Source organism: Chelon labrosus (genome assembly GCF_963514085.1).
Source record: "Chelon labrosus genome assembly, chromosome: 2".
NCBI classification, from domain to species: domain Eukaryota; kingdom Metazoa; phylum Chordata; class Actinopteri; order Mugiliformes; family Mugilidae; genus Chelon; species Chelon labrosus.
The window spans coordinates 7991154-8002898 of NC_140338.1; the positions used below are offsets into that span (position 1 = coordinate 7991154).

At 42.6% G+C, this 11745-nt stretch overlaps 3 protein-coding genes across 5 annotated transcripts; 2 read left to right on the forward strand and 1 right to left on the reverse strand.

Moving 5' to 3' along the window:
- Positions 1-323: 323 nt before the first annotated feature.
- On the forward strand, positions 324-5130 carry LOC311496659 (uncharacterized protein). 3 transcript variants are annotated; one of them, XM_084556572.1, is made up of 4 exons: positions 324-604; positions 1766-2030; positions 2262-2897; positions 4997-5130. In XM_084556572.1, exons 1-4 carry the CDS (start codon positions 501-503, stop codon positions 5000-5002), a joined length of 1011 nt encoding a protein of 336 aa, XP_084412698.1. In that variant the 5' UTR covers positions 324-500; the 3' UTR covers positions 5003-5130. The 3 variants fall into 3 exon arrangements, with proteins under 3 accessions (XP_084412698.1, XP_084412697.1, XP_084412699.1); XM_084556571.1 differs by lacking the exon at positions 4997-5130 and having other exon boundaries at positions 2262-3425; XM_084556573.1 differs by lacking the exon at positions 4997-5130 and having other exon boundaries at positions 483-668; positions 2262-3425.
- Positions 5004-7079, reverse strand: LOC311507653 (uncharacterized protein; the record flags this gene model as incomplete). The annotated part of the gene is made up of 2 exons (XM_084572082.1): positions 6339-7079; positions 5004-5543 (listed from the first exon to the last, which is right to left on the reverse strand). Exons 1-2 carry the CDS (start codon positions 6702-6704, stop codon positions 5004-5006), a joined length of 906 nt encoding a protein of 301 aa, XP_084428208.1. The 5' UTR covers positions 6705-7079.
- A 2682-nt stretch (positions 7080-9761) lies between these two features.
- LOC311507663 (P2Y purinoceptor 3-like) lies at positions 9762-11712 on the forward strand (the record flags this gene model as incomplete). Its single annotated transcript, XM_084572095.1, has 2 exons — positions 9762-9866; positions 10861-11712. 2 exons carry the CDS (start codon positions 9762-9764, stop codon positions 11710-11712), a joined length of 957 nt encoding a protein of 318 aa, XP_084428221.1.
- Between the last annotated feature and the right edge of the window lie 33 nt (positions 11713-11745).

Genomic DNA, 11745 nt, shown 5'->3' on the forward strand with positions numbered 1-11745 from the left:
GAAGAACATGGAGATGAATATCAAGAACAAGAAGATTAAGAAAGAGAACAAGAGAAGAAGAATGAGAAGGTAAACAAGAACGATAAGAACAAGGAGATCAAGAAGAAGAACAGTAACAAGGAGAAGAAGAAGACAAACAAGACGAAGGAGAAGAACAAGAACAAGAAGTTGTATTTTTAAATCTTGATGAACAGAGGCTGAGACTAGTACAAGAACAGAACCTGAACTTATGTTTGTTCAGAAAAACATTAAAAAAGCTCATCTGAAAAATAAATAAATAAAAATATCTCAATATATTTTTGGGCTGCCTGCTTTACCCTCCAGTCCTGCAGATGGTAGTAATGCATGTGTAGGTTGCATGTTTGGCGTGTCAATACATCACCGAAGAAGAAGTCGAAGAAGCAGGAAGTAGGCTGCTAAGAAGTTTAAATTAACTTCTTCTAGTTTGGTACCTAGACTTTTATATACAGTCTGTGGTTTGGTATAATAAGCAATGATTAATGTGGCTGAGAGCAGCTTCTGTCACAGCATTTCTCGCCGTTTGTGTTTATTACTCGAACATTAACAACGAGCCGAAAGAAGCAGAAGAAGACGAAGAAGACAGGTCGGTTTACGTCCCACTTCATTTACTACAACTACATGCTGTTTACGAGGTTTAATATCAGAAGGTAGGTCTGCTCCATTAACTTACGGCTTGTCAAACCAAACTCCATTCTAAAAACAGATGATTTATGACAAGACAATTTTTTTCCAGTGTAATTTCAAGTAACGTAATAATTTAAAATTTCTGTATCTATCTGTTGGATTAATAGACTCATTCGGCATAAAGTTTATTTACATATGTTAAATTCATAGGCATAGCAAGCTTAAATATTTATTCCATTGCCTTGTAACTGGAACTTGATGTGGACACGAAATGAAAGTAGCATTAATATCTTTTAAATCTTTTATTTTTTTCTAGGTTTTGTGAAAATTGTGTGTAATATGAGGTAAAACAAATAAATAAATAAAATTATACATTAAAATGATTTCTGTGACTAGGAGGGAACTTCCTCGTCACATGTTCTGAGTCACAGCTGTGTGATCAAGACTGGAGATGATCCTGAACCCTAATACATTTATTTTGGCTGAACCCTTATTTTAAATCGGGTTAAAGCAGTTTTTCAGAACCTCTACCTCCATTTGGAGTATCACACATCTCCATGTATTATCTAAGCCGGGTGGTTTAAATCTTTTTTTTTTCTTGTGTTTCCTATGATTTTGCTAAAATTTTTGCTTTTTTGGACGTTTTACATAAATACAAATCTGTGTTTATGGAAATTTAGTTTCATAATAATGTTGTGTTGACGGATCAGTTATGAGGAATTTTTGCCGAAATGTAATAGTCTATCTAGTTCAGGGGTGTCAAACACATCAACAAGTAATATGACAGAATGATAACCTATAAATAAAGGCAACTCTGAATGTTTCCCTTTGTTTCAGTGCAGAAAAGTACATTATGTAAATGTTTAAATATGATGAACTATTCTTTCTTTTTTTTGTCTCAACATTTTATGAGCAACCTGAAACGTCTTAAGAAAAATAAATGCAATTTCAACACATTGCTGCATCTGCTGTTCAGGTCTGGGTCTCACTGTCGCGTTACGTCTGCAAGAAAAAGCTTTTCTCCATCTTTGAATTAGAAAATTATTATACTGTATATTTACTTTATCCAGTACTTGACGTTAAAAAAACATTCTATCTTCTCCCCTTCCTGGCTCCTCAGCATGTGCTCCACTCTTCGACGTCATGTCATCTGGGAGTCGGACGGGCTGGTGGCCTACCTTCACCCCCGGCCCTGGACCCCGGCCACCGTTATCCTGGAGAGCAGCAGCCCTGGCAGCCCCGGAGGCAGCATCTTCCACCTGGAGGAGCCGGAGTACTTATCCTGGCTGTTGGGGGCGAGAGCCGTTGCAGAGCTGCTGTGTGACAGGCTGGGGGTTCGGAGGTGTGCGCTGGTCAGCAGACCCCACCGAGACAGACCTGCCCAGGTGAGGGTTTCTTCCATGCACGTTAAGCTGCTCACTTGTGCCTTAAATTGCCCCCCGGGGACAAATAAAGTTTTCTGAATCTGAATCTGAATCAGTACGTTGAATTTTAAATGCTTTTGTCAAGCATTACGGTAGGAGAACTGCCTTTGAAGCAAATAAAACCTGCTGAGGGGGAAATAAATGTGTTTCATACTCGTCACATCACGTGTGTTTTTATCGTGGCCTCTACAGATCCGGGTCCTCCCCCTACATGGTCTGGACGCAGAGTGGCGACCTCACGTGGCCGGAGATGAAGAGCACAACGCCCACGACCCAGGGTACTGCACATCCAAGACCGCCCCTCGATGGAGCGCCTCCAGCTTGACTGAAATCCAGACCAAGATCCGAGCCAAGCTGCCGTCCCCCGACACCCCACCCGACCTGACCTTCCTCGGGGACGATCCGGCTCACCCCGGCCTGTTCCCCCGCATCATCCGAGGGGAGGAGGAGCAGTGGCGGGTGTGGGACGACGAAGGTCACGTCGCCTTCCTCACTCCTTTCCCCAACTCCCCCGGGTTCACTGTGCTGGTCCCACGGCGACCTTTGACCTCTGACATATTCAGACTAGAGAAAGGAGACTACGAGGGGCTGGTGCTGGCTACCAAGAAGGTGTCGCGGCTCCTAGAGGAGGGGTTAGGCGCCTGGGGGGTGGGGCTTATTTTTGAGGGTTTCGAGATCGACTACGCTCACACCAAGTTGATACCACTGCTTCGGCCGTCTGGGGCAGAAGGTGACGCCACTAAACCACGGTCTCCCCAGTTTTTCCCCGTCTACCCCGGATATGTGACCTCAGAAGATGGACCTGAAGCCAGCTCAGACAGTCTGAAGGTGATACACGATAAAATAACTCAAATTTGACGCCGTTGCATGTAGGCAAATAATAGCCTGTTTCACTCGGTGCTGATTTTACTGAATCATTTGGTCTATGAATAAGTTTGCAAAAGGAATCTATTATTATTCGTTCATTCATTTTCTGTAGACAACCCACAGACAATTTAGAATCACCAGTTAACCTAATGGGCACGTCTTTGGACGGTGGAAGGAAGCTTTAATTAAAAATTAAATCAAGTTTGTGAATGCCTCATTTACAAAGGATTCTGATTTATACATTTATATAAAAATGTAATTTATGCAAATCAAATTAATATGTATTTTTTTTTTACTTGAAACAGTTACTTTTATAAAGAATATCTGTGTAAAAATGACATTTTCCAATCAAAACACTGTATGTTACACTAAAATTCTGTTACAAATGTACTAGAAGAACAAACAACTGTAAGTTTTGATCAGAATAGAGACTTTTTTTGTGTTTCTTCGTATTTCGAAAAATTTGATGTTCATCAAAAGTCGGTATTTCAATACAAAAAAAATTAAAATCGCTGGTTAAAATGATTTGTCAGTTTTAATTGTGTTACATAATCATTAACACCGCCTCACATGCCTCCCTTTAATTACAGCATGTTGGGTGTTTAGCTCGTTAACTTACATAATCTGCATAGTCGCTCATTACGCTGCTGCTAATTGGTCCCTCAGTGCGTCCCTGATTATGAGGCTGAACTGATGCATTAACCAGCTAAGTGCTTAATCAGCGCTCTGCAACCCAGGCCCTGCCCCAGGCCGTCATTAGAGCAGACGAAAGGACGTTTGATAATGAGACGGCGTTTCTGTTACTAGTCGCCTTGAGGCAAGCGGAGAGAGCAAACTCTGCAGTGAATAATGGGCCTTTGTTTTAATTATTTACGTTTTTTGAAGTCTCATCTGCTCCTGTTATAGATAATGACGTCTGTAGTTACCAACTATGCCTCTGGAAATGTCCTGTAAACCTTCCGCTTACAAATCTAATTGGCAACACGTATTATCACTATGGATTTAAAGTTTTTACACTAGCCAGCAAACTTTAATATTGTAATATCTGGATTTTTTGATTGTTATTTTACCATAATTATTTTACCCCTTTAGTTTTAATTATTCTTTTTTTATTATTCTTTTTAATTTTTATTTAATTTTTTTTTGCTGTCCTGACATTAATAAAATCCAACTAAATAATTACGTAATATTTTTGGATAATAAACCAAAAAATGTCCATCAACTAAACTGACTTGATGAATCCATTTTCACTGGTTTGATTTAGAAAATAAACCTTATTTTTATTACTTACAGTCAGTTTTCCTGTGTTCATAGATAGACAGACAGCCACTCTCGTTAGCGCCGGGACGACACATGACGACAGGTGACAACAGGTGACAACAGGACATATGACTCTTCATACTGACAATGATATCGTGAATGAGTTTACTGCAAATTACATTTACATACATGATTCAAGGGTGCAAGGGGAGCTCAACTACAGCAAATCTAAACAGTTTTTCCAAAATCAGTAAGCACATTTTGTTTTAGCTTTATCTAAGATCGTCCAGTCAGCTGTGAAGAAGAGTTTACCTGCAGCTGCTACTCACCCCGTGGCCCTGACGTCAACCTAACCTTACTGTAACATTAACCAGTCCCCAACCTTTAGCTTAAACTAATATTACATACCTTAAAATGTAATAATTTCCACAAAGCGAGCGTGTCATGTATAAAGCGTGTTGTGTAATGCTTCCATGGAGAGGCCTAATTGGTAGCATGAAGGGTCTGCAGTTCACAAAGTCGGTGTTGGGTCTGGTTTTATCACTGTGAATGCTTTCGCTGATGTTTGATGTCAACCATAACACGGAGAAATTTAATAGTTTATAAAACTGAAGACCCACTCCTTGCAAGGGCCACAGTGGAACCTTGTTTTGGAAACAATTTAAATTTGAAATATAATTTTCCAAGTCAAGTTTTATGTCCGAAATACATGGAGGTCCACCTGAAACGGGTGGGACTTAACCTTTGTAATGTAAACCAAATTTAACCATAAATGTTTTTGGGTGAATTTTCCAAAATAGTGTTGATTCATGACTGGAGGTGATTAACATCGAGCAGCTTCTTAGAGGAACTCTGCCCACAGCACCTGCCCTCCCCACGCTCCATCTTTGAGATGTAGAGGAGGGGCTCGATGCTGCAGCTCAGATCCATGATGGTGAACACGCTGACGGCGATCTTACAGCGGTACGCCACAAACGAGTAGTACGACACAAAGGGCATGAGCGCCACGGGCGGCAGGTAGTTGAGCACGATGATGGCCATGATGGTGAGCACCATTTTGAAGGCCCTCTTCTTTACCGGGTGCATCTTTTCCTTTCCGGCCACAGAGCGCCGGAGGACCCAGATGACGGAGACGTTGCAGAAGACCATTGCCGAAAATGAAAAGAGAATGACTCCGCTGAAGACTCCAGAGACGCTCATGATTCCCAGGACGCCCTTCGTTATGGCGTAAGCCAGGATGAAGCCCCAGGTCACCACGGAAATGCCGATGCGGATTTTGTTGTCACGGATCTGAGTGAAGAGCACAGGATGGACCACAGCCATGTAGCGGTCCAGACAGATGCAGACCTCAGGTAGCAAACAGGAAGAAGTATGTTACTGTAAGTGTGTCTATACATATATACACCAATCAGGCATAACATTATGACCACCTTCCTAATATTGTCTAGGCCTCCCTTGTGCCTCCAAAACAGTTGGGACTCATCAGAAAATGGACATTGTCCTTCTGAGGGTGTCCTGTGGTGTCTGGGAACAGGATGTTGTTAGTGGGGGGCCTTTGAGGGGAGGGGCCTCTGTGGATCTTCCCACAGATACTTGATCAGTTTGGGATGTAATGAATTTGGAGGCCAGGTCAACACCTTGTGCTGTTCTTCATGTTTTGTTTCCTAAACAGTTTTTGTCCGTCAGGCTGCATCCTGCTGGGGATGGCTGCTGCCATCAAGGAGTGTCATTGCTATGGGGTGGGGGTGCCTGGTCTGGTCCAGGTGCTACATGTCTAAGTGACATTCACACGATTGAATGCCAGGTCCAGAAGTTTCCCAGCAGAACACTGAAGTGGCCATAATATTGTGGCTGATTGGTGTAAATAACAGGAAAACACTAAATAAAAAGAAAACTTGATCAAGACTTCAGCTGCTTTATCTAAAACAAAAACCAACTGGACTTGTCTGAGATGTTCACCACTCATCTGAAGTGGCTTCTACAGATCTGTGGTTCTTCTATTCAGTTCGGAAATAAAGAAGCTACTTTTTTTGTTTATGGGCTGAACATTAAATCAAATAGAAATAAAAGAAAATGCTAAAAATTCTGAACAACTCATAGACATCCTGCATAAACTCACAAACACACGCGACAAAAACTCACCAGAAAGAGCGGCGCTACGTCCTTGACCCCGTACGCAAACCTCTGGAAGACCCAGATGCCGCTGTCGTCCAGCACCAGCCTGTTGACCATATCCACGGGCGTCATCAGGCAAAAGTAGGCGTCGAGGACGGCCAGGTTGAAGATGAAGATGTCCGACGTGGAGGCGTCGCTTTTCTTGTTGGCAATGCGCCACATGACCAGGAGGTTACACGGCGTCCCCACGGCCAGGTTGAACACCTTGATCCCGAAGTAGAAAATGAAGGCGTAAGGGGCCGCAGCACAGACTGGGTACTGGTACCATGGCGGAGGGCCGCTGGGATCCTGGGAGATGGTCGAGTTCACCGGAAGGTTGGTGGAGTTGGACATTGTAGAGTGTCAGATGCAGGAGAAAGGGGCTATGAGAAAGAAAGTGGGGCAAATTGTTCATTTTTACCCTAAAGCAGAGAGGTCATGTTTTAAAAAATTGTTCCAAGGTTCAGTTATTCTTGCAGAGGACATCACATCTAACCATCTTACCTTCAGAGGGTTCACAGTGTCCTGCAGGACGTCGTCTTCTCAGCTTACTGCAGAACGTTCCTGTATTAGGTGACTGTGGTTTGAAGACTTATAAACTCGCTCCACAGATACTAACGTCACTTTTTCTTGTGTCACCCAAGCTGTGATTGGCCAGTAATGCAAAACAGATCCACCGAGATGTCTTCAGCAACTGGATGATTTTGGTTCGTGTTTTGCTGCAGGGTTTAAAGTTAATTACCTTCACGCCATACGCCTCGTCTTCAAGGTTCTTCAAACTGCCTGATGAGCATAAAGCTGTGAAGTCAATGCTGTCCTTTAAAAAGCTTTTTAAATTGCCCCTTCAGTTCAGTCTCATAGTTTCTGCAGGGCTCGAGTATGTTTTTCTTTTTTTAATATTTTTTTCTCATTTAGGGTTCAAGTAGTTGACTAGCTGATCCCAGGTCTGTCCCTGTGGGTGCCGTACAAACAGCAGCACTGCAGCCGAAGATTCATCTCACTGATGCAACTCTGCGCTGTAAACAAGTGATGCATAAGTTCAGCAGAAATGAGAAATCCAATGCAATGTGTTACTAGACTAAGAGTTAAGAAAGGAGACTCTGGGGAATGCGTATACTGAACGCTCGCAAAGCCACACCAAACACCCACTTAGATAAACCGTGCTGTGGATTTTGTTATATTTTTAAATCACACAACTTACAAACGTTCACATGATTTTGCTGCCGTTGAGGATTTTTGTCCAAATATTTGGCTTGTGTGAACATATCGACTTCAGCAGGTATACCGGAAAGATGCTGAAAAGTTTCATTGTGCTCCAATGTAGGATCCACACTGATATGAACACCTTGGCCTCAGTTGCTTTCCTTTTGATTACGTCTTCTTGTAAATGTGTTACACTAAAGTCAACAAAGTTCATGTAACTGCAGCATACACTGATCAGGCATAACATTATGACCACCTTCCTAATATTGTGTAGGTCTGATGTAGTTGTGACTCATCAGAGAATGGACCTTTTGAGGGTGTCCTATGGTGTCTGGCAACAGAATGTTGTTGGTGGGTCTTTGGGTCCTATTGATTGAGGGGACGGGCCTCTGTGGATCATCCCACAGAAACTCCCTTACGGAGTGTGTCTGCTTTGGTGGGTGAGGACTCTCTGGAGTCACCAACAGTCAACCCACCATTCTCAAGGCGTGAATCGCACTAATCAGTGATAATATCGATTCTTAACACTCGGTTTTAACATCTCGTCCAGTGGATGCAGATGCTAAAGTACAAAAACGTACCGTGGTTTAGCTACAGTTCGGCTCATTCATATGTCTACAGCTTCCATTTTTTTGTGTCTGTGTGTTTGTTTACACCAGATATTGCTTTTATTCTTTTTGCAGAACTAAATATGTCTAATTACCACAAAAAAAGCAAACAAATGGAAAATGGTTTCAATGGTGCTTTAACAGCACTAATGAAAAAAAGCTAATTTCTGTATGTTTATCTTTACAGTTATTAGTCAAATGACCTTTGTTCTAAACATATTAGATACAGACATGTGCTTTTTGAGAATGTTTAGGTAATTTACAGTCACCTTACCTTCTCCAAATCACTGTTTTTCTCACCAGGAGTCTGAGGATTCAGGCAGAGGTCAGTGTTACAAGTGACCACTGGCTCTTCATGGAGATTAACTCCCTACATTTGAATACCCACATTTAAAACTGACACACGGTGCATCTTCACGCCTTCGTGCTGAATTTGCTTGTGAGATAAACAGACATTAATAAGCAATTGAAAACGAATCATGTTGTTTTTAAGGGGATCCAAACGAAACACCTGCAAAACAAATGGAGAATAAAACTTTTCTAAAGCCAAACACCAATCAGGCATAACACTATGACCACCTTCCTAAGATTGTGTAAGTCTTCCAGTGCCTGCAAAACAGTTGTGACTCATTAGAGAATGGACATGGGCCTTCTGAGGGTGTCCTGTGGTGGCTGGCAACAGAATATTGTTGCCTTTGAGGGGAGGGACCTCTGTGGATTATCCCACAGATACTTGATCAGTTTGGGATCTAGTGAACACCTCTTCTGGTCATAATGTTATGCCTGATCAGTGCATGTTCTCATATGTCAAGCTGCAACAAAACTGATGTTCAACTACCGAATGAGGTGATGAAGTATTAGAATATTTGCGCATATAGTGTCCGTAGCAACTGTCAACTGTTTACTTTTGAAAGGTGTTTTATATTGAAACTCTCCTGAACCTGATTTTAGTGAGACGTTCAGACTGATCCATGTCCTCCACTGGTATATGTGGGATGATCCACATATACTTGATCAGTATCAGTACGACTGATCAGTATATGAGGAATATCATTTTCTTCTTGTTCAGGAGAGTTTCAAAATAAAACGCCTTTCAAAAATAAATAGTTGACAGTTGCTATGGAAACGCAGGCTGACGTATGAGAACATACACTGATCAGGCATAACACCATGACCAGGAGGGGTGTTAACCTGGCATCCAAAGTCACTAGATCCCAAACTGATCAAGTAACTGTAGGATGATCCACAGATACCCCCCCCCCACTAACAATATTCTGTTGCCAGAGACCACAAGACATCCCCAGAAGGCCCATGTCCATTCTCTAATGAGTCACAACTGTTTTGCAGGCACAAGGAAGACCTACACAATATGAGGAAGGTGGTCATAATGTTATGCCTGATTGGTGTTTGGCTTTAGAAAAGTTTTATTCTCCATTTGTTTTGCAGGTGTTTCGTTTGGATCCCCTTAAAAACAACACGATTCGTTTTAAATTGCTTATTAATGTCTGTTTATCTCACAAGCAAATTCAGCACGAAGGCGTGAAGATGCACCGTGTGTCAGTTTTAAATGTGGGTATTCAAATGTAGGGAGTTAATCTCCATGAAGAGCCTGGTTTCTGTCAGGAGGTTGTCAGTGGTCACTTGTAACGCTGACCTCTGCCTGAATCCTCAGTCTCCTGGTGAGAAAAACAGCGATTTGGAGAAGGTAAGGTGACTGTAAATTACTTAAACATTCTCAAAGAGCAAATGTCTGTATCTAATATGTTTAGAATTAAGGTAATTTAACTAATAACTGTAAAGATAAACAGACAGAAATTAGCTTTTTTCTCATTATTACTGTTAAAGCACGATTGAAACCATTTGCTTTTTGTGTTAATTAGACATATTTGGTTCTGCAAAAAGAATAAAAGGAACATCTGGTGTAAGCAAACACACAGACACAAAAAAATGGAAGCTGTAGACATATGAATGAAGCAAACTGTAGCTAAACCACGGTATGTTTTTTGAACTTTTGCCCTAGTGTTTTTCTAAACTGCATCTCCTGGGCGAGGCGTTAAAACCGAGCGTTTAGAACAGATATTAGCACTGATTAGTGCGATTCACGCCTTGAGAATGGTGGGTTGATTGTAACATTGGCGACTGCAGAGAGTCCTCACCCACCAAAGCAGAGACACTCTGTAAGGGGCAACACGGCCATCATGGGCAGCTGCTGTCCACGTACGAATGGGAAAGCTGAAAACCAGAACCATAACAACAATGGTGTTAGATGCGTGCCTTTTATAAATTTGCATCCCGTTTATAAACTAAACAGTGTGTGCAAAAGGGCACCTGCCATGAGATATGCAAAGCAAGATGATATGTTTTTAGGGATACATAAAAAAAATAAATAAAAAAAGTTAAAAAATTAGGACAATTTGTAATTTGAAGATCAGAAGATCACTAGATCACTAGATTCCAAACTGATCCCAACTAACAACACCAGACACCACAGGACAGCCTCAGAAGGGTTAGGGTTAGGGTCCGTTCGCTCATGAGTCACAGCTGTTTTTAGAGCCACAAGGGAGACCTGCACAATATTAGGAAGGTGGTCATAATGTTAGGCCTGATTGGTGTATATTAGGGGAAACACACAGATTTTGTAGTGTGGTATATAAGCTTTGTAATTTGATAATATGCCAATATATCCTCTCTTTTGACAGATACTCAAACAAATGGAAAACTTTAATGACACAGTATGGCGCCAAGATGTATCTGGTGTCGTCTGGTACTACCTCCCCATAGTGGTGACTGTACCTGTGCTGGGCATGCCAGCTAATGCTCTGGTCATACGCCTCCTGCTGGGCAAACCTGGCATCTGCTCCACCTCAGACATCTTCACGCTCAACCTGTCCGTACTTGACACGCTGTTCTGCATCTCCCTCGTCGTAGAGTACATACATTTCCTGTATAATCAGACAATGGAGGCGGCCAACTTCGTGGCGTGGGGCTTGAACCAGGGAGGAGGGCCCATGATGCTCTGCCTCATGAGCTTGGACAGCTACGTGGCTGTGTGTCATCCGCTGGTCTACCACTGGCTCAAGGATCCCAAGCTGCGATTGTCAGTGTGTTTGGTAGTGAATGCCATGTCTGTGGCTTACTGCTGTGCGATGAAAATCTCATCGCCACACAAGTGGCATGCGCTATTGGCACTGCTGTGCACCGACATCGCCATCATATCAGCCTGCAAAATCCTCATCCTCAAGTCCCTCCGCCACTCTGGGCCCGGCAAGAAGGAGGTCCATCCTGTGAAGAAGCGAGCATTCAGGGTGGTGCTAACTGCGTTTGTGGTGATTAACGTCAACTACCTACCCCCGATCGTTGAGTACATGCTGAGGCAGTACGGTCCCAGTTATTTCAGGCCCTACTCGGTGGTCACCAGTGTGACCTACGTAGCTCTCTCCATGAGCAGTGTCGTTCAGCCTCTGTCTTATCTCACCCGGACCAAGCAGCTGCCGAAGATGAGGTGCTGCTCTGCTGCTGAGACAAAAGCTGCAGCGACGGTCCAGAGCTGAAAAACATTTTCTGAGACAAGTCTGATCTGCAAC